The sequence below is a fragment of the Asterias amurensis genome, chromosome 17, assembly GCF_032118995.1.
Source record: "Asterias amurensis chromosome 17, ASM3211899v1".
Classification (NCBI taxonomy): Eukaryota; Metazoa; Echinodermata; class Asteroidea; order Forcipulatida; family Asteriidae; genus Asterias; species Asterias amurensis.
In genome coordinates, this window is record NC_092664.1 from 7,132,578 (window position 1) to 7,155,639 (window position 23,062).

A 23,062-nucleotide genomic window follows, 5' to 3' on the forward strand; every position below is an offset into this window, starting at 1 on the left:
TAGGTCATTGTTCTCTTATTAATTGGTTCTGGTAGTTAAATTAATGAGCAGTCCAACTGCTCCCTTCTAATGACCAATTTAACCGTTTATTTAAACACCAGAAGCACAGCGTCTTTGGATCAATCTATCCTCTATTGTACCATATTCAGTAAATCAACATGTTGCACCAGCAGCCGCTATGTGTATGTAATAGCTTGACATTAACATTTCTACCTCCATGTTGCGTGTAAGGAAAGGAGTATACAAATTTAAGCAAGTATTATTACCGTGTAGGGAGAAATTAAACGTAGGCCTATGTTGTGCCACTTAAGATCCAGTAATTGCATTTAAAGGAACACGTTGCCTTGGATCGGTCGAGTTGGTCTTTGAAAAACGTTTGTAACCGTTTTTTATAAAATGCATATGGGTAGAAAGATGTTGTAAAAGTAGAATACAATGATCCACACAAACATGCCTCGAAATTGCGTGGTTTTCCTTTTACCTCGTCGACTAACACGTCGGCCATTTATGGGGGTCAAAATTTTGACTCCCATAAATGGCCGACGGTGATAGTTCGCACAGTAGAAGGAAAACCACGCAATTTCGAGGCAAACTTATGTGGATCATTGTATGCTACTTTTAAAACATCTTTCCAACCATATGCATTATATAAAAAACGGTTACATGGCTTTTGTTTTGACCAACTCGTCCGATCCAAGGCAACGTGTTCCTTTAATTAACACCTCTTAGTCTCAGTGGCTGTTTTAATCTTAAACTGAGAGCGAAGTGGCATTTAATGGAATGGTTAATGACAGTGCTTGTCGATGAGTGTTGTGTTACCCCATGGTTAATTATTCAAGTCGGGTTTGTCGTGTCATTCGTCATGAACCCATCTTTTTTTTAACTAAAAAGTTTACATGTGATTCTATTGACTTATTATTGACTGACTGAATCGGTGATCTTTCGAAATCGATTTTTTTGTTTTTTGACTTTCTACTTTGTCTTCTCTGCGCTCATGCCTTAAAAAGTACATCCTCTCTACGCACGAGTGTTACAAAATCTTCTCTCTATAGAGAGAAGATTTTGTAAGACTCGTGCGTAGAGAGGATACGCACGAGACTTGAAAGGCACATCCTATCAAAGCACGACAGTTACACGTTATTATTATCTCTTCGCACGAGACTTGAAAAGTACATCATGTCAACGCACGAGACTTGCACAAGTTGTTTTCTTTTTACGCACGAAATTTTAAAAAGTACATCGCCACCACTCACGAGACTTTCAAATTATATTCCTCTAGTTGAAAAGTGTACTCTCGAACGCTCATGACTTGCATACTCTTGGTCAATTTCACAATGAGCATTGAACTAGTCATATAAACACTTATTTTGTCCTAATGAGATATTAAAAACCTAACTCGAAATTAGACTACGGTCTAACATTTCTCATTAAAATTGATGGATTTCGAAGTCATTTGTGCCGATAAAAACTCAATTCAATATTGATTTCCGTCACTAAGTCACAAACCAGTATAATTGACAATCAGTGCGGGCTAAGGAACCCATTGCAATTTCAGGATATGTCCCCCCCCCCCCCCCCAAAAAAAAAAAAAAAAAAAAAACCTAAGGCTAGTTCTAAGTAAGGACATTACTCGTCCTAACTCGAGATTAGACTACGGTCTATCATTTCTCCTTGTGACATCCACCCATGTTCTCTGCTACAACTAGTAAGCATTATCTAATCAGGCAAATCATGAAGCAATTATTGAGCAATTGTAAACAAAACTAGTTTAACTTAGTTTTTTATGTAATTTTCTTATGCCACTTTTACTATCATGCGCCCTCAAACAGACTGGTCCTTCTATACAGAGCACAGAATAAGGTGAACAAATTATTCTCATTAAAATTTATGGATTTCGAAGTCATTTGTGCCGTTAAAAACTCAAATCAATATTGATTTCCGGTCTTAAAACTAACTGGATTTAACTGAGTTTCCATCACTTAAAGTCACAAACCACTATACAAATTGACAATCAGTGCGGGCTAAGGAAGCCATTACAATTTCAGGATGTCCCAAAAAATATTTTTTTCTCTCGAATTAACGAGAAAACAATAAACATAAAAAGAAAAATTAGGACTCATCTGTACCCGGTTGTATCCATTTACTCATGTGCTCCTTTGTGCAACTATAATGTGGGTAATCCGTGTATCTGTGCATTCCTCGGTACGAGTTGCAGGGGATACTGAGCTGACAGGGGAGGTGGGGGTACACAGTACACGAGGTATTCCAAATGAAAGTCACATCTGATTTCTCCAATGTTATTCTGCCATAAACCCAAGCATTGGCGTGTCGATCAATATTCATTCTAGATGAACTTTGGCTCGATTTTACGTGGTCGTGTATAAACAACTTAAAGGAGCATTGCATAATTGGTTTTTGCTAATAAAACAGTTTCTGGCTGTAGCACTTTATGTAATCACCCATATATACATAAACTGAAAAACCCGTATAGAAGTTTGAAATCGATCGGCCATCTGGGTCACGAGAAAATAGTGGACAACCGATTATACACACAGCATGAATAAAACGCTCACTGAGCGAAAAACGCTAGTTTGTTTTATTTCTCATCAAACATGACATTTTTGGCATAAATATTTCAAGGGATGTATTCTACTATCATCATTATTAGACCGTGTAAGTTTTATGTAAATCTGTGATCTTCACGATTTGTTGTCTTACAAATTATGTGATGTTTCTTTAAGTTTGTATTTCCTTCGTCCCGTGCGTTGCTTCAATTTTCGCAAATTCAATTTAACCTAGTGCTGAATACTGAATGTCTTCTGTGTATTGTAATTTTTTTAAATGTATTACCGTTTATAGTTCAATTTGAAAACATCGCAGACCGACCAAAAAGAGAATCTTTTGAATTATAAACAACAGATTTTACTAATCTTTACTGCGATCGTGCACGCTTCCGTCGGGTTAATTTAATCAAAACTAATGTTTAACGGAGCTTCGAGAAAGCTATAAATGCTTCCTGTGGAACAACATGATGGGATATGGGTAGTGCTTGCTAAAGACATATCAAAGAGACACATGGAAAAATCAAGCACATTGATATGCAGATCGTCTGTGAAGTTGTCCATAAATGCGGTTGTTTCACATTTTCTTCCTGTCTTTATAAGTTCGATGAGAACCGAGCAGTATGTTTAAAATATCCTTTCTCGCTCAAAACTGTGCCTTTTTTACATAAATTTTTACGTCACTCAAACGCAAACAAATCCCGTTTTAATAAAATGTATATGGAATAGTATGGAAAGACACCACACTCAAGAAAAAGGTAATCATGTTCACGTCATGTTGGACGGTATACAGATAAATGCAAGCACACAACAATGTTTGAAACAATAGCTTGCAATAAATTGGTCATAGCATGCATCAGTGTTGAGTAACACAAATAAAGACAATGTCAATATTACATCTACTTGATGCAGTCATTATTATTTTAATTTGGTAAGCTGAATTTATTTTACATTTGTCAAGCAGTTTTAAAATTAATCACAGCTACGTAAAATCTATGACGATAAGTATTTTATGGTTTCAACCGAAATGAGGCTTGAGGTTTTTATGTGTGAAATATTAATTTCACAAGCCTCATTTTCACCAAGAGAATAGGTGTGCAACTCACAATTCAATATAATCCATTGAATCTAACGAAGCCATTTTGAGGTATAGTGGACATAATACTTTGGACATGTCCACCCAAACTAAATAGTGCAATACCATAGAGTCCACCATTTTTCAAAAGGGGAGAGAACAAAAATATAGGAATTCCTTACCGCCGTATCCTGTGGGATCAAGACGATCTCGTAGCCAGGTAAGATCTCTGGGTTGTCATTGATATCTTGTACGGCAAGCTGGGTGGCTAGGGACATGGCAAGTCCCCCTGGCCACGACCCAGTCATCGGGAACAACCCAAGAAGGTACAACTTGGTGGTGTTTTGACCATCACACAAGATAGCTGTGATGGTTAAACACACCACGCATAGCACCCAATCGTGAAACCTCATCCCTCAATCGTAAGGACCGAAGAACCTCTCGCAAGTGTGTCTGAGTAGTTTGTGAGTGAAGCTCAGAGTTTACGCGTCATTTGGCAAATTCCAGTGTGGCGTTTCTGGATGTTACATATAGGAGGCCTGTCACGGTAGGATTAGCTTGCCTCAATTAGCCGTTGTGTAATAAAATGGTGCTGAAAATAAAATGGTCACACACAGGAACGCTCGGAAGGCTTTTGTTATTGGTTATATTGTAGAAGTGGGCGGGTACTTTTTATTGAGCCGATTAATTTTGAAACGACTGCTGCATGCAATTTGCCATTACTTTCCTCAGACATTGAGACACTCATGAGCTGACTTAGAACGGTAAAAAAACCGATTTCATCAATAACGGTGTGAAAAAAAAACAGTTTTATTTTTTAAATCGAATCCGTTATTACGTTTTTGTTTTTGTTACCCAGCTTCTATAACGGATTCACGATCCCTAATTACGGATTCACAGTCCAATATTACGGATCCATAGTCCATAAATACAGAGTAACCGCCAACATTACGGATTCGCAATCCGTTATACACATACACAGTCCATTCTTACGGATTCGCAATCATGTATCATGTAATCTGCTTCGAATGTTTGCAGTTTATGAATCATTATAACGGTACACGGAATTCACAATAATGGATTCAGGTTTTATCTCCTTATTTTATGGCGCTCAATGCGCTTTACCTTCTCAGGGGAGAACGGGGGCAACAAAAATACATGTATCCGTTGTAGTTAAGTTTAGTTGTCAACTTAAAATGTGACGTAGGCCTACAGTAAATCCAACGAGTTTAACAATGCTTAAAATACCCCAAACAACTTTTTAAAGCTTCACTGGGGGGCGCTCTTACTTATGATGACATCATTAAACAACATTCTGAAAGAGTACACCTATAACTATAGTGATTCCATACACCTGGTCCAATTTCAAACCTGGTTTACCCACACCGCAAACATAGTATTTTTTTCATAACACTTCCAGTTTGAACCGGAAGAAAGGGTAAAACAATGGGGTTATGTCTAGCTGTGCACAAAATAAACTTGGCCACAATATATTATTTATAAAAAAGTTGATACGACGGCCGAAACACCAAACCAAAACCCCACAAAATGCGCTTAGGCCTATCATTTCAGGTATGGCAGTTGATGAGGATTCTCAACTATTTGACCTTACTGTATAACCAGTAATGTTTACTTCTAATTGACCTCGGTTGCGATGGAGACGACCCCGTGGACTCACGCCAATCCAGGCAATCAAGAGTTAGTCAAACCATGTTTGTCTTGTCAACATATTTTCTGGTAGATCTTCTAATATTATCTGCTTTACTTGGAATGTGAAATAAATATTGAGCTCATTGAAACTACTCAAGAGTTTTATGGCGTGAGTCATGAGTGGTTCCGAGACCTATTTACTAGCCACGGTTTCATCAAACTTTTGTTTTTTCAGTGCTATTATACCCTTCACTTGATGTAAAGAGGTTGATCGATTTTATGGAAGGATAAGACATAATTATAATGTTTCCAATTAAAGCCACTTGTGATAATTACTCAAACTAATTGTTTGCATAAAAATTACTTGGTATAGAACAATTGAGAACTGTTGGTAGTAGAAAACATTATGAGAAACGGCTCCTGAAGTAACATACTTTTTTAGAAAGACGTAATTTCTCATATAAAAAAACTTAAACTGAAGCCTTATTATACTATATGCATCTAAAAGCACAGGTGTGCAACATGGGGATGGGGGGGGGGGGACCTTCATGGTTTTTTTTAAAAGATCGATGACTAATTGGGTCCGGGTTGTCAATGGTTTATTTTATGCAATATGTTGGGCTACACAAAGTGAGAATATGCATGTCCAGTGCCTGTAATGAGCTATCCTTGCCAGCCAGGGGTTTTCGTTTTTTTTTTTTCTTTAATTCTAATTTTTCCTTCAGTGATTTCCTTCATCTGGAAGGATAAATGGTAATAATGTTTCCATGCTACAAGGTATCCTTCCCTCTTGTCTGGTATGGTTTCATCAAGTTGGCGATTTGTTGTATGTTGATGCTGATTAAACCATGTTTGACTGCACTAACGAACCGAGATCATTTAAATCGAGGTGCAGCGCTTCGTTAACACGACGAAAACAGACCTCGTTTCTCATGATTGGATTTGTTGTGACGTTGCATAATGGAGACGATGAAGGGACAAGGATGTCTTAATTTCGTGCGTTTGGGCACCTTGCAGCAGCTTGAATGAAATTAAATGCGCATCAAGAATCACGATTACATTTTATTGAAAGGGCTTTAAAGGTGCTATTGGTAATTACTAAAAAATAATTTATAGCATAAAAACTTACTTGGTATTACGAGCAATGGAGAGCTGTTGATAGTATAAAACATTGTGAGAAACGGCTCCCTCTGAAGTAACGTAGTTTGAGATAGAAAGTAGTTTCTCACTAAAATATAGTGCGACAAGGGTCTTCTTGTATTGTCACGCAACTTCGATGACCAATTGAGTTCAAATTTTCACAGGTTTGTTCATTTATGCATATGTTTGGATAGGCCTTCACCAAGTGAGAAGACTGGTCTTTGACAACTACCAAAGGTATCCATAGTGCCTTTTTTTTTAAGGTTTCAAAAATGGAAAATAAAATCAAAGATTTGCGAAAATAATTAAAACTTGTGAATTGTTTAAACCACAGCTAATGTATGAACCTTTTTTGTAACTCACTATACAGATCTTTTTAAAATCGATTACCACTGTTCGCTGTATTGATCAAATTTATATTAGCGGAAATTCTTTTGTTACAAAATTTAACAAATACTTCGCAAAAAGACCAGCGGCGTTAATACCTCAATATTTGAAACAACTAAACCGTTCATGAAGTCTCACAATGATCGAAATCTCCGAGCTTACACATTTCTTACTGGCTTCTAAAATTTGCTACTAGCGTAGAAAGAAATTGCCATAATTATAATTGATTGACTTAATTATTGAATATGGCTGCGCTTATAAAGGCTAAAGGATCATAGACGTGTAAGTATGGTCCCTACTCTTAAAACATTAATGAAAACAATACATATGATTGGCAAGAAGCTCTACATTATCTTTTGATTAACTACATTGACAATTGTTTAAACCCCAGTCATCTATTATATCGTTGCGGTACCCGCTGCCAAAACATAGGATTCGAACTGCCTCTAGCTGCCGGGCAACCTCGGTAGTCTAGTTGGTAAGACACTGCTCTAGAATTGCAAGGGTCGTGGGTTCGAATCCCACCCGAGTAACATGCCTGTGATATTTGTTCACAGAACTCGGGAAAGTACTGAGTATACAGTGCTAACACACATCGGTGTAAGGGGAAAAACCAAAGTTAATACACATTGAAAAAGGTTTCCCTTTGATGCAGGCCTGTGTGGCATGAGATTCTGTCCCCGGAGATTCGGTCATCCATTATGGGAAAGTGTGTACAAACTTCTTCTCATGGCGCCCTTTAAGAAACCCTCCACGTTAGTTTTCCACGAGGGTGACAGAGTCTCAAGTGTACTAGTTCCCTGGGACACCTGCTTTGAAGTAATTAAGTTTTTGTAATATTTCACACACAAATTGAATCTAAAAATAAAGATTAATGCATGGTTCATTCTTTTTTCGGAGCGTTGATGTCTGCTAGGGAATGTTGCGACCAGAGATGCAGTTGGTACGTCCTTTATCACCCCCTGTATATAATTCGACGTCCAGTGAAAGTATTGACATTTTCTCAGCAATAATGGGTGCGTTCGTTTAGCTTCCCTGGGTCGAACCCGGCGTGTGGCGTTTATTTTTTTCAGGAAGAACGTGGGTAATTATCCGCACACGTTCGTCCTGTGAAAAAAAAACACACACACCGGGGGTCGACCCAGGGAAGCTAAACGAACGCATCCTTAGAGACTTTACTCAGCTGAAACTTGTCATGTGACTTTTACTGTATCTGTAAAAAATATGTATCTGTAAAATGCATTGCGTTGACAAAACTAATCTTTAATATCTTCTCAAATTGCATACTTAAGAGCCTATGTTTGACGAAGAGAAAGACTATTTTAATTAAAATTTATACTAAAAGATCCCCTAATGGGACGTAAAAACAAGGACGATGTGAATATGTACCCGATGCAGTTATTGCATTACTTCAAAAATTAAGGCTTCGTTTCCTCAAAATATTATATTTTTAAATGAATCCACCAAGATTCCCCTAATGGGACGTAAAAACAAGGACAGTGTGCTTCCTTTTTCCGATTCAATTGTTTCATTACTTCAAAACTTATAAGGTTGCCCTCGAAATAGTATAGAAATTCTGGGAATAAAAAAAATATATAACAAAAATCAAGGGAACTAATCATTTTTTACAGGGGAGAAGGACACAATATTTTGAGGACAAAATAAACAATTATGCTAAGCAATCGAACTATTTTTCGCGGGTACCCCTGTGGAACGCTGACATTAATAGTATCGACGGAACGAAATAATAAATACCAAAAGGATAGACATTAGAGCGAGAAAAAAAAATACACTTTTTGAAAGTTCATGCCATTTTCTAAATGAACTTAATTGATAACTAAATCAGTTGATGTAATTCATCTGCGTAAGCGAATACTCGAAATTATGCCAGTTGTTATTTAAACCGAATACTAACCCAATAATGCGGTTGGGGTTTCTTTAAATCATCTTTTTCAAACATCCAGAAAGAGCGGTGATGAGTTTTTTTTTTTTGTAATTATCCAGTAACTTTTAAACTAGACCTGCAAATAATGCTGTTCTGATTGGCAAAGAACGACCTTCCCAATTCCGGTACAATCTTTCATTTGTGTTCGATTCAAAAGCACGTGCTTTTAAATCAAATGAACGGTTGATTTGTGCAGTTGCGGTGAGCTTTGTTAAGGTAGGGCCAGCCAGTCAAAACAAATTAACTGTTAGCGTCGTATAACGGCTGGGTTAAAGGCACTGTTGGACACGTTTATCACTTCGTGTATTCCAACAAATGCATAAAATAACGAACCTGTGAAAATGTTTGCCCAATAAAGGTCATCGAAGTTGCAAGACAATAATGAAAGAAGAAAAAACATTCGTGTTCACAACTCTGTGTGCTTTCAGATGTAAAATTATAGGTTAAAGCTATGAAGCCTTTTATTATTTGAGTGAGAAATTACCTCTTTCTTAAAAACTACGTTACTTCAGAGGGAGTCGTTTATCACAATGTTTTATACCAACAGCTCGCTAAAAAGTCAGTTTTCATGCTAACAATTATTTTGAGTAATTTACAAAAAGTGTCCAGTGCCTTTAAGAACTACTAAAATTTCCCTAGGTCTATGTAAAATCTTTTACAAGGTGGTTGCTTTAAATTGACTCTTGATTTCATAAAATGTGTTAAATCTATCGGTTTTACTTTAATTCCGAGTGTCCAGCGTGAAGTGAACCGTAATGAATTGATTGCATATGACGTCAATGACCGCCATCTTTGATGACAAACAATGGAAAAGTGCACAATGATAGCCTTTCACGCGTACACATTTCATCGTCAAAGATGGCAGACAGGGTCTATCCACAGTCTACTTCAATCAGTGCGTAAAGTTACACGATAGGTGTTCATGTACGTGGCCTATTATTTTAATGAACAAGAACATCATTAAGCGAAAAGTTAATCAAAAATCTGTTTGTCCGAGTCACAGATCCCAACGGCAACGCCTAATTGCTTGTATGTTTTCTAGAAGAGCAATTGAACGTCCAATTGTTCTTCTAGAAAACATGCAAGCGAGGCGTTGCCGAGGGGATCAGAACAACAGACTGAAGCTCTATAGTGCTGCTTCGAGAAAGATAAGTTTGAAACGTCAGGCCATTAACTATTTGGTTGTCTTTCTACCATAGGTCATTTTGGTTGGTAAAGCAGTTTCCAACAGCTAATTCGATATAGAACTATTCATTACACATATTATTGTATTATTATTATAATCATGATATATAGGCCCAGGCCTATAGTTATTTACTTTTTGGTCGGTCACAACTTCTCGTAGAAGTAATCATTTTTATCACAGATTCAAAAAAAAAATTGAATCTTTCTTGAAAACAATCTGCTTTGAATAAAAACCACTCTCATGCTCTTTTTAAAATTAAACTAAAGCGCAATCGGTAGATGGCTGTTTACTACGACAGGCACAAAAACTTTTGTTCAGCTCTTCTATATGCCTTCTGTGAAATACCTCATTTCACTTGTTGGGTTTTGTGGTTTATTTTTATTTGTTTAGAAAACACTTTACATTTTGTTTGTAGGGTCGGTGGGCTACATTTAACAGATGTGGGCTGTCGACCCAAACCAACGTTCACCATAGGAGTACTGTTTACCTCTCATGTGGCTGAAACAGGGTTAAGGCCCGGTCACACATGCCCCGATAACGAGAACGAAAACGAGAACGATAAAAATGCACGCCCTCGATTGGTTGAATGAGCGTGGGCGTATTCTGCGTGGAGCAATTCAACCAATCGCGAGCGTACATTTTTATCGTTCTCGTTTTCGTTCTCGTTATTGGGGCCTGTGTGACCGGGCCTTTACCCTCTTCATAGTCCCCAAGTATGAAGCATTGGTATCATCCACTAGGAGCATGGCGGGAAAAGCAGAATGCACTTCTACCTCCCTAACTTTTTATGAAAATGGTCTAGTGTCATGAACAGGGCTCGGTTTCACAAAGAAGTAAGATTGATTTTAATTTGGAATCACTCTTAATTGCTAATAATACTGTGATGTCACAATTCAGATCACAATGGCAATCTGCCTGACAGGACATCTTAAATACACTGGACACTATTGGTAATTACTCAAAATATTTATTCGCACAAAACCTTTCTTGATTACGAGTGATGGGGAGAGGTTGATAGTATAAAACATTGTGAGAAACAGCTCTCTCTCTGAAGTGACGTGTAGCTTTCGAAAAAGAAGTAATTTTCCACCAATTAATTGATTTCGAGACCTCAGATTTAGAATTTGAGGTCTCAAAATCAAGCATCTGAAAGCACACAACTTCGTGTGACCATGGGTGACGACCGATTGAGGGTGACGACCGATTGAGCACAAATTTTCACAGGTTTGTTTTTTATGCATATGTTGAGACACACCAACTGTGAACACTATAGTCTTTGACAACTACCAAATAGTGTCCATCAGTGTATTTAAGAAGATGCTTTGTGGAATCGGCCCTCGAACCCAATCTCTCAAGAGCTTGGGTCAAGTGAACGTAACCGCTCGGCCAAGACACGACACGATTGCAAACTTACGAATGGTGTATTGTATGTTAAACAATAAGCAGTGAATTCATGTGTATGCAATAAAAGACAATCAAATGGATCTTTACATATTTCCCATGGTCACTTATTAATTACCCGCGTTTTCCCTTGCTAGCTGTTATTAATGGCTTTTTTGTGTAAACCTTTTAGATGAAAAATAAAAAAAACATGATTTTGAGATTTTATTTTTCAGAAGACAATTATCTGCACTACTTGAAGTTCAATATCCGTTAATTAAAAAAACTCCAACATTTCATTGCTTTGTTAGTAGCGAATAAATGCTATCACGCGTTTCCGTTTTTTGTTTGTGCTTTTTATTTTTAAATTTTTTGTCTTCACGTTTTTTTTTTTGTTTTTTTTTGGTTATACAATACCTTTTTTTCGTTAACAGATATGCATTAATCTCATCGAGATAAAACATATCATGTTCGCGTCCTAACGCTAGAATTCAGCTTTGTTCACCAAGGACCCAATCAAATTTGTAAATTTTAACCATCACGGATATAAATAATTCTTATTAGGCCTACACATCCGATCACGTAATATCTTCATTTTTTAATGCAATTAAAGGCACAGGGTAGATTTCACACAAGAAAAGTTAAGATTAGTCTTATCACTATAGTGTATCCCAGCATATGCATGAAATAGCAAATCTGGGAACATTTTGGCTCAAGCATGAAGTCGTTTAATACTCGAGTAAAAAATTACCTCTGCCTCAAAAACTATGTTACTTCCGGAAATCGCTTCTCGCAATGTTTTTACTATCAACAGCTCTCCTTTGCCCGTTACCAAGTTAGTGTTCATGCTAACAATTATATGTATTGCGAAAAAAATCATTATAGAAGACAAAAGTGGAACAGTCTTTGGTCATACTCGGTGAATGATTTCAATTCACGCTCACCCCCCCCCCCAAAAAAAAAATATATATATATATATATATAGAAATGCTTTAAATAACGTAACAATAATACCCAGAAATAGGCCTAATAACGCAGTGAAGTTTTTAAATAATAGTTAGTGGTTTCTAATATAATGCCCATATCCGTCACTCAGTGAAACTCGAAGCGCTTTAACATACAGTATTTTCCCGCAAGGTATGAGCATAAAGGTAGTATGAGGGACTACTTTAGAATTATGAGACCTAATCATAATACAGTACAATGTTATGGTTTACAATATGCTGTGGCGCAATATGCTGCCAATCAATTTTCAATACGACCAATAATGTGCCTTCACCCCTTAGGCCTTATCTGGCTTATTTCTTTTCTTTTTTACATGTTTCAAAATCTTTGATGTAAAGAAAGTAAATGATTTTATAGTCGTATTGACGAGTCATATATACTAAAGAACAACAATGAGTCTTATATTGCAATTGTTTAAGACTCTCAAAATCAAAGTGACTGTATATACGTGGGTTATACACGCATGCCCTCCAACAGAATTTTACAAGCTTGTAATGGGGCAATCAATGTGAATACGAGAAGCACGACGAGATCGGGGAGCTATCAGTTCGCGCGAGAGCAGTGATCTCGCGAGAGCACTATCTCAGCGCGTGGGGCCGATTTAACGACTTGTCCACAAGTCTAAAACGTCTACTAATTTTGCACTTTTGTATCGTTCGTTATAAACAAAAGGTCCCTTAGGTCAAAATGGCAAAAATGTAACTTTTTCATTCAATGGGTACCAACAATAAATCGAACAGGAAATTTTGTATAAACAAATAGTAAACTTGCGGGTGCAACCATGTGTAAATCTGTTTTGTGTGGGTGTTGGCTCTAAGAGGAGCCGGTTTGGTATCGACGTTTCAAACAGTATGCTCTGCTCGTCTTCAGGAGAAATCGTATGCAGCGAATTGAGCGAGTTTTTGTTAAAGTGAAATACGATTGCCGAAATCAAACGATTTATTTTTTTATTAATTTTTTTTTTTTTTTTTTTTAAAGTAGTCACACAGTTTAGAACTATGTGGATAGTTGAGACTTTGATTTGGACACTTTATCCAGTTATATGTTACCAAAAGAAGAAACAATTCATTGTTAAAAAAAATAGAAAAAAGTAAGCCTCCCGAGATGGCCTATGGGTAACAAAATAAAAAGGGAACGCTTATAAACATTATTTTGTTCTGATTCTTAACGCTTGGTGGCGCTACACCACAGTCATTCACACGGCTTTGGTAAGTCTTCAATTAATGATTTCCTACACCTTAGGTATGAAGAGCAAAACAGAAAAGGAGACAAACAATGTCTTAACACAAAGACCATAGTCTTAACAATGGGATGCTCCACAAGTAATTTGTGTATTTTGTACAAAGTCTTTAATATGATGTTCTCAACTAGGGACAAAGGAGAGAACAACAGATATTTCTGCAGGAATGCAAAATAAAGAGAATGGTTCTGATAGAGTGTTTCACAATAATCGTTTCAATGCGCTTTGCATTGTTGTTCAATGTTCAGAAGACATCAATTGTGCATAAATGAAACAATGTGTAATCGGGTAAAAAAAAATGATTTTTTTATATTTTATTTCAAGCAAATGGTAAAATAGCACACCAATGACACTGCAGCAATAGAATTCTTAATAAATAACATATATAATTATTTTTAAGCGATAACCATCCACTCTAATAAAAATATATAAAAAAAACAGTAAATAACGTTATTAATTTAATACAGTACAATTAAATTTTACAGATATAATTAATTACTTTTCTCATAAACATTGGCCAGTAAAACACATCCAATATTGTATAAGTACCGATAATTGTGTTAAACCATAGTTCTGTTTTATTGGCTGATTATTTCAATTGGTCAACATATTGGCTAAGAAAGTATGTCAACTACACTGGCTGTTTAAGTTTACACTGCTGAAATAAATACTTGTACAGTACTGATTAAACGAGATACGATTTATTGTTCTTTCTAGAACTGTCTTTTTTTCGTGGGCGCTATGATCATTCCGCAGCACAGAACACAACCTAAAGACATTTCAAGTTTTGAGAATGGTGTAATTAAATGGGTTCCTTTTATTCTAGACCCGGAGTGAACATTTGGGAGGTTTACAGACTCTGTACAAGACCAGAAATATAACATGAGGGTAGTAATGACACAGTGGCACCTATTCACTCTCGCATTTCATTCAAAATATTGTTAGCATATGAATGTTTTTATGATTTTGCGCCTCCTTATTTGACAGAGCTATTAACATTGTACACACCTTCTAGAAATCTTCGTGCTAATAAGAAAAAGTTGTTTGTTATTTCACCAGTGATGACCAAATCATATGGTGAACGCAGCTTCGTTCACACTGCCTCAACCTTATGGAACAATCTCCCGGAACACATAAAAAACATTGACTCCATTGTTAAGTTTAAGATTGCTTTAAAGACGCACTTATTTAACATTTAATTATTCCATTTTGTTTGTTACCCAGTACATTTTGTCTTTGTATTCTGTTGTGTTTTTCTCAGGAGCGCTTAGGGACATGTTTTATTACTATGTGTTATGCGCAATATAAGAATGGTTAATTATTATTTATTTAGTGTGGACTATTTCTTTCCCTCTCCTGTGACTTCTTCATTTCTTTCCAAAAAAACTTAGAGGATCAGGCTGATTTAAACAGAAATACATCTCAGTACTTCAATCGGGAGAAATCAAGTAAACACAAGCCTAGTACTTTCGAGAGCATTGTACCTTTTCTAATCAAAGCACAACTGACTCTTATCATGTCTATCTAAGAAATACAAACGTTGGTACTGAATGCAAAATGTACAGTATGACATTTAAATAAAGTTTTTAAAAATTCCTCCTCTTTTCTAATTACTTAGATACAATATTGCACATAAATATTACACTTGTAGACTCAAAACGAACACACATCTAGAAAGACTTGTCTATAATATTATGACAATTTAAAAATATAAGTTGGGAAATGTGCATTGACTTTTTAAAAGTGAAAAGGAACTGGACTACCCACTTCAACGAGTGAAATAGTGTTCATAATGTAAACCACATATCAAAACACAATCCTTAATTCTATATAATATCACATGCTATGTTAAAATTTGAAGCCGCGCTCAAAGTGTAAATGAATTAAATAAACCCATCGCTTACATTGGTGACTGAAACGCCCTCACTCTGGGAGTTAAAAGACAGCGAAAAGCAGATTGCCACAAATTTATAACATCTATAAAACAGGTATTACTAAAGCAAGGGTGATGTCATATTGTCATATAGGCAACACCAATGGCATTGTGTTACTTGTTATGTATAAGCTATATGATAACAAATACATGTGGGTACTAAACCTGTGGGGGTTTGGTCGTTTAGAAGAAGAATATTACATAAAATAATTAAAAATATCAACAACAAAAAAAGGCGTTGTGACTACTTGGTTTAAACAAATGATAAATATTTTTGCTAAAATACAACTATAAATAGAAACTTTGGTTTGGGTCAGCACAAAGTATTTCATCAAATATTGCACAAAATATCTCCAACTGTCGATCAAATTTAGTGGCCAGTTTGGGGAAAAATACTCTGCTTCTGTTGTATATTACATGAAAATATGAAGAAGACAAAATTAATGCATGAAATTAATAAAAAATAATGAAAGAAACGAATAAATATCAATAAATAAGTAAAACCAGGAAAACATATAAATAAGCACATTATTAATCACATGAACAAACAAAATTGATGATGACACAATCTTGATGATTGGTTGGCAAAATAAATGATGTACAAAAATTCATGTCAAAATGTAGCAATTATTCCAGTTATAACTGGAACAAGCAAGCTGTTACTTGTATCAAAACTTGTTGGTGCATTGCTTAAATTAATGATTAATTTAATCTAGTGAGAATATAATACTATTTGGGAAAAGTAAGGTTAAATTAATTAAAACGAAGAACTGTGACAATTATTCACCATGTCCTCAGCGCCTCAAATCTTAATGAACGGTGAAAAAAACTTATAAAACTCCAAATGCAAGTCAATACAAAATAACAGTACTGATGTAACTTTGCTGTAACTTTTATACATAATTTGTGGTGCATTGTTTAAAGTTTTAAGACAAATGATATTCAATCAAATGAATAAAGGATTGAATTAATGAAACAAAAAAATGAAGAAATTTAAAAAGAATATTTCACGAGAAAATAACCAAATGTTTTAAAGCTCATTCAAATTGTATCACAAACGAGTATGGTGCATTGCATTTAACTCAACATAAATAAATAAATAATTACATGCATAAATCAAAATACTTGGTTTACAAATTTATCCAAATGAATTGATTAGTGTCCCAAAAAGTTTTAAACAGAAACAAAGATGAATCAACACATAATAATGTGTTGATTGTTTTTTTTATTGGTAAAAGTAAACATGTTTTGACAATCAGCAATTTATTTTGATATTTTTCCCCTCTGTTTTGTGACAAACTTTCTCAATGATCTTTCCCCAAACTGTGATGATATGAAACGGAAATATCAAAATGAAATATCAAAATAAAGAAAGGAATAAAGAAAAGATTTTAAAAATAGAATAAGAACAAAATGGCATCATTTGTTTTCAGTAGAATTGTGACCAATAAATGATTCTTTAAATGTTATTTCAGAACTTGTAAACCACTTGATGAATAGGCAGAACTTATGACCTTATGGATGTTCTTTCCCCTCAGCTCTGACAAGTGCCGTCCATAGCCACACAAGGAGCTGTGCCCATTGGTAAGCAATTCTATTCTTAACCCGGCACTTAACTGGCAAGCTAATAATTGGCAACATACAGGCACACCTTAACACTTATGCAGTTGTGCACATACCTACACACTATATTCAAACAAGGGACCTAGCTATAATAAACAAAGAGGAACAGGTTGGTTGAAGGTCCCAAGTGGAGCATGTGTACAAAACTAATGGGAGCTGTTGCCAAAAACAAACGGGCACTATTGTGTGTGACATCTCCCAACACACCATGTGTGAATCATCATATTTAACCAGTATATTTTCAACTTACTGGAAAATAAACTATTATCTTTACATGTAATATCTAATACAATATTACCCATTTTGTGTAAAGTCTACTATCATCTTACCCAGTACATGTAGGTACACCTTGCCACTACATGTATGTTACCCAGTACATGTAGATCTTACATGTACCATATTATCCATTAAATGTAGAGTTAAACATGGTAAAAATAAAAGTACCCAGTACAAGTAGTTTACCATGATACATGTACTACTCATGTACAGTTTACCACAATACTACCAAGTACATGTACACAGTTTACCATGATACAAGTACATGTACTGCTTAGTACATGTACAGTTTACCATGATACTACCAAGTACATGTACATGTACATGTACAGTTTACCATGATACAAGTACATGTACTGCTTAGTACATGTACAGTTTACCATGATACTACCAAGTACATGTACATGTACATGTACAGTTTACCATGATACAAGTACATGTACTGCTTAGTACATGTACAGTTTACCATGATACTACCAAGTACATGTACATGTACATGTACATGTACAGTTTACCATGATACAAGTACATGTACTGCTTAGTACATGTACAGTTTACCATGATACTACCAAGTACATGTACATGTACATGTACAGTTTACCATGATACAAGTACATGTACTGCTTAGTACATGTACAGTTTACCATGATACATTGTACTACCAAGTACATGTACATGAACATGTACAGTTTACCACGATACACTGCGATGTACTGCTTAGTACATGTACAGTTTACCATGATACAAGTACATGTTCTGCTTAGTACATGTACATGTACAGTTTACCATGATACTACCAAGTACATGTACAGTTTACCATGCTAAATGTACATACTCAGTACTTGTACAATTTACCGTGATACATGTACATGTACTACTCAGTATGTGCCTACAGTTTACCATGATGGTAACCTGTACATGCTCAGTAAAGTACCATTAACCAGTACATGTACACTTTACATGTACCACACAGAGAAATGTAAAACTTCCCATGAAATTACCATCATCTGTACATTTCAACACTGACATTATTAAGAGCAATAGATGTATGATATTGTATGTAAGAGAGACCCATAAACTAAGTCAATTCCCACTTCCAAAACCCAGTCCCACCCCCAAAACCAACCCTCCCACGATTGAAAATAGAATGTATACATGCATTTGGGGGGAGTTCGTTGAACTTGGTCCTTCGTATTACAATCTGCAGATACAGCTTCTGTCTCTCCATTCACAGGATGTCACCCATGACACGACAGCCCATACTGTGGGCTGATGTTGGCTGACGATTCCTGTCACTGCCGATCATGATGCCAGTGAGGGCAGCAAACACTTCTATGAAACCCAGAATGATGCCGAATATGTCAAAGCCAAAACAGACACCCTGGGGTTGAAAATAACAAAGTTAATGCCAATGATGCTATAAATTCATGACCAAATTGACTAAGGGTCCAGGGGTGGATTTCACAAACAGTTAGGACTATCTTATCTCAGTCTTATCTCACTCATCCTAACTTAGGACTATCTTTTTAACTAACTTCAAAGTTTTTAATAACTCTTAAACTGTCCTAGGACTTGTCCTAAGCTAGACGATCTTTGTGAAATCAACCTCGGGGCCAGCAGAAGGTTCCACTAATCCATTGGTGCATTGTTTAAGTTTAACATTTAAGGCTTGAGCAAGGAGAAAATTATTGATGGTATGCAACTATTAGAGCACCACAGGAAACAAGTCAACCTGGCAAATAGCACGGAGTTGGGATGTAGGACAGTGGCGGAATACCAGGCCAAATTCATAGCTGATGATTTGAATGACACACTTAGGGTAAGACTTACCAGTTTTGCTGCAACGTTATAGCGGACATAACTGAAGGGGTACCCTTGGTGGTAATCTGTAACACCACTAACCAGCATGAAGCCAACCATGGTTACTGCAGCAAGCATGGCGATAGTAGAACACACCATGAACACAATAATCTAAAGACAAGAAGAATTAAAAAATTGTTTTAAGAAAATATTTTAGTAGGGGATATACACTTTCGAAAGCAAAGTACAAAACAAGTTATATTTTCGGCATACAGTATTTTTTATCGAAACTTAAAAGTTCCAATACGAGATATTGTAAGATTTTTCATAGTTTAAAATCTAACTTGTTGACATAACTACCTTCACATTATGAGGGAGCTAAAGGAACACATTGCCTTCATGTCTCTCAAAATTTTGCTGTTTGGAAGAAAACTCCATTATCCTGTTTTAACTGTTGTTCATGGATGCACTAAAACACCCACAGTGTTTTGTAATTAGTGAGAATTCATTCAAAAAACATTCATTTGGAAATACAACCAGTGTCCGCCATTTGTTGAGCTAAGAAATTTGGTTCTTGAAAATAGCTGACTGTGCACTGTCATGACATTAAAAAAAAAAAAAAAACTCCAAGAGATTTGTACGTCAATCATTCTTCCTTTAAAACACTTTTATAGCTCAAGGCCACAAAAAAACAAAATTTTTATACAATAAAAATGTGTGCACATGTAAGGAAGTGGATGGAACGTCTTTGCTCTGGTACAGTATTAAATGCTTGTAGAAACTTATACAATTTTACAAATCCTGTGTAGCATACACATTAAGCTAAACATTTAAAACGGTGAAAAAAACAACCTAGAAAACAAATGATCAAATGAACAAGAAATCAGGACTTCACTGATTTCTAGCAGGAGTCAAGGTTTCTAGTACAAAATGAACATTTTAGCAATCAGCAGAACACAATCTCAATGTTGTGTGCAAACTCACCGTGCTTGTTTTCTTGTTTCTTGATAACAGTGCAAGAAGACCAGCGAAGAAGAAACACTATATGGAGATAATTTAAAGAGAACAATTTGAACAAAACTTCTACTTTTGTTCACAAGTTTTGTAGGTCATCGAAACACTTTCATCAGTCCAAAACACATTCTTAGTTTACTAGACCTACTGTAGAATTATATTATTTTCAAAAATTTCAGTAAGGGGCACATCTTAAAGCTAGTGCAGCTGTTAGTTTGTGCAACTCTTCAAACTATATCGAAATTACGACACAAAATGTTCTCATATGGCCAGTGCAGTGTCTTGCCTGCCAGTAAAGCTCAGAAATATTGTTTACAGAGGTTACATTGGTCTCTGGGGGGAGGGAGGGTAACTTTGAGGTTACTGCTCCAATTCTAAAATGTCAAGTGGATCAAAATAATGAGTAGTTCAAGCCCTCCCAAAGCTCCCAACAATAGCACTGAAAGCAGAGCTGTGTATTGACAGCTCTGCAACAACTTGTGATTAAAAGCCATTTTTGCTCACCCCAAAAAGCGCACAAGAACTAGAGGGCGTACTGGTGATGCTGCAAGCACAAACGCGACGGGACTGCAAGGAGACATGCGTGCCATTTTGCCACATATTAGGCCAGTGCGCCAACTAGTTCTTATATATGCTTCTATGATATGCGCACAGTGCACACATAGGGTGCCAGACCAGAATGCACATTGGGTTGTGCTGCATTTGGATCAAAAATGGCATCCGAAGAAAACAGCTCCCTCAACATACACGTCGTATATTGCAACTCTTCCCAAACACAGCTCTGACTGGAAGTATCTGAATCTTACCGGGAAGCCACTCCAGATAGGTGTGGCCCATGATGAGATGCTACAGTAGCCCAATGACTCGGTCACTATTCCATCAATCACACAACAGAAGGCTATGATTAGCTGCAGTATACCAAGCCACTTGGCTGTTCTTGCACTGTAGTTTGGGTTCTCTGTCATGGCGGTGCTCACGGCCACGGTGAAGAAATCACCTGAGCAATAAAGACAACAAGAATCTAATCTGTAAAAAATAAGTAAGGTTTGAAATTTTGCAAAGTGGAAATCTGATATGGAAAGGTTTTGCGGTACTTTAAAGCACCATGCAGCATCAGAGTCCAGCTTTCTCCAGAAAACGATCAGAGCATACTGATCAAAACATTGAGTTGAAACCAATGGTTCTTTTCAGAACCACCCCAACTCATTTAGAGATTATCATTACATGGTGTTACCGCAAACCTTTCTTTATACTGTAAAAAAATAGTGAATTGCCTGACACTTCGGTTTTTCTCGAAGGCTAAATCATAATGCTGTCATTTAAAGGGAAAATGAAAGCACTGGGGATCACCTCTGGCATCATAGTTTAAACCATAGCACTCGAAGCAGTCAATAAACATACTATACCTTGGCCACTTGGCTCCCCATCATCACTCTCTGGTGGCAAGCGTTGAAATTCTACAACTGGCATGATTTGTGGCAGTTCTTTTGCAAGTACCAAGAATAAACACGTTCTACATTCCAAATGTCGATTGCAAGGAGGATGTCAAAGACTCGGTGGTGATGTGTGATGAGAGGAGTGGGTTTTCTGAAAATATTCAAGTTTGTTGCATAATAAATAAATCTGTTAAATAAAATGGGTTTGAAAAACTTTGATACCTTTTGTGTAGTTCTAGTAGTGTAGTAGATAGTAGATCAATTGTTTTGCCCATTTTAAAGACGTGTGCACAGCACACAGTTAATGAAGTTGTATGGATTCCATATAATATAATTTACCTGTAGTGTAGAGTTTTTAGCTTCATTTGAACATGTCATTTATTAAGTTTTTCATAATCCAGGTTTTTCAGAAAAAAAGAACAAATCACAGAAAACAAAAATTATGGAGATGCCCGTAATGTAAATGGTAACGCCCCCTGTCCTCCCAACATGCCCAAGCCCTGCAAAATAGCCAACACAAATGTGACATGATGACTGAGTGAGTATTTTGATTTGGACATAAAATGAATGAAACCCAACCGAACTGAACTGGGGCGCTGTACTGTACTGTTGGTGTTGCAGCTTTTTGTTTTTGACATTAGACAAATTAATGAACAGTTCAAAATTCCAATTTACCTCAAACTGGACCGAGTGTTAAATTAAATAAAATAGGCTTAGGCTATAGTATATACATGTTATTTCAAATAATATTATTATTGCTTCGTATTTTTGTTATTATTAATATATTTTTATAAACATAAATATTAAACAATTGTTCTTCGTCAATAAAAATTTTAAAATATCTTACTTATCAACAAGTCTTTAAAATAACGCTATCCTCAGTTTAGCGTACCAATATTTTCACTAACCTACCACTAAACTTACAAAGCTTAATGTTTACTCACCGTAAAAGAGTTTACGCTTAAGAAAAGAGCGCAAACTGACAAAAATAACAAGTAAATCTTAAAAATGTTTGCCAACTCTGGTTATTTAATGCATTTTGACAAGTGTAGTCTGGTGCTTTCCTCCTCTTTAGACAATTAATGCCATGCAGATGGAAACCAGTCATTTTTATGATTTACAAAATGTTGAGGGCGCACTTTACTTTACTCAATCGACAATCAAACAGATTTTGTGAGTTCGTGAGAAACTTAAAGATAATATAATTTAATATTAAGCCTAGGATTACAAGAGACATATTTTAAGTAAAATTAAACTCACCTATAGGGCAGAAACGGGGGTGAACATAAAAGCTTGGCTGACGAAATCCAAACGCACGTCCGACAGAGGCAAAACGGTTCTCCTGAAGACGAGCAGACGGGAAAGCGCACTACTCAGTTCGAAACTCGACCGGCGGCTCTTTTTAGAACCA

At 36.2% G+C, this 23,062-nt stretch overlaps 2 protein-coding genes across 3 annotated transcripts in view; both read right to left on the reverse strand.

Moving 5' to 3' along the window:
* Window positions 1-23,062, reverse strand: part of LOC139949783 (gamma-aminobutyric acid type B receptor subunit 1-like) — a 46,977-nt gene that overhangs the window by 23,270 nt on the left and 645 nt on the right. The window contains exon 1 of one of the 2 annotated variants that reach the window (XM_071948323.1): window positions 3,819-4,037. The exons of the other annotated variant lie outside the window; for it this stretch is intronic. Within the exon in view, the coding sequence (XP_071804424.1) occupies window positions 3,819-3,944 (126 nt within the window). The 5' untranslated portion in view covers window positions 3,945-4,037. Of the gene's footprint in view, window positions 1-3,818; window positions 4,038-23,062 lie in introns of those variants that run through there. 2 annotated transcript variants of the gene reach the window in all.
* Window positions 13,926-22,726, reverse strand: LOC139949947 (uncharacterized). The gene is made up of 6 exons (XM_071948534.1): window positions 22,596-22,726; window positions 21,622-21,802; window positions 21,022-21,212; window positions 20,186-20,242; window positions 19,232-19,372; window positions 13,926-18,782 (listed from the first exon to the last, which is right to left on the reverse strand). The coding sequence occupies exons 2-6, from the start codon at window positions 21,683-21,685 to the stop codon at window positions 18,630-18,632; spliced, it is 606 nt and encodes a 201-aa protein (XP_071804635.1). The 5' UTR covers window positions 21,686-21,802; window positions 22,596-22,726; the 3' UTR covers window positions 13,926-18,629.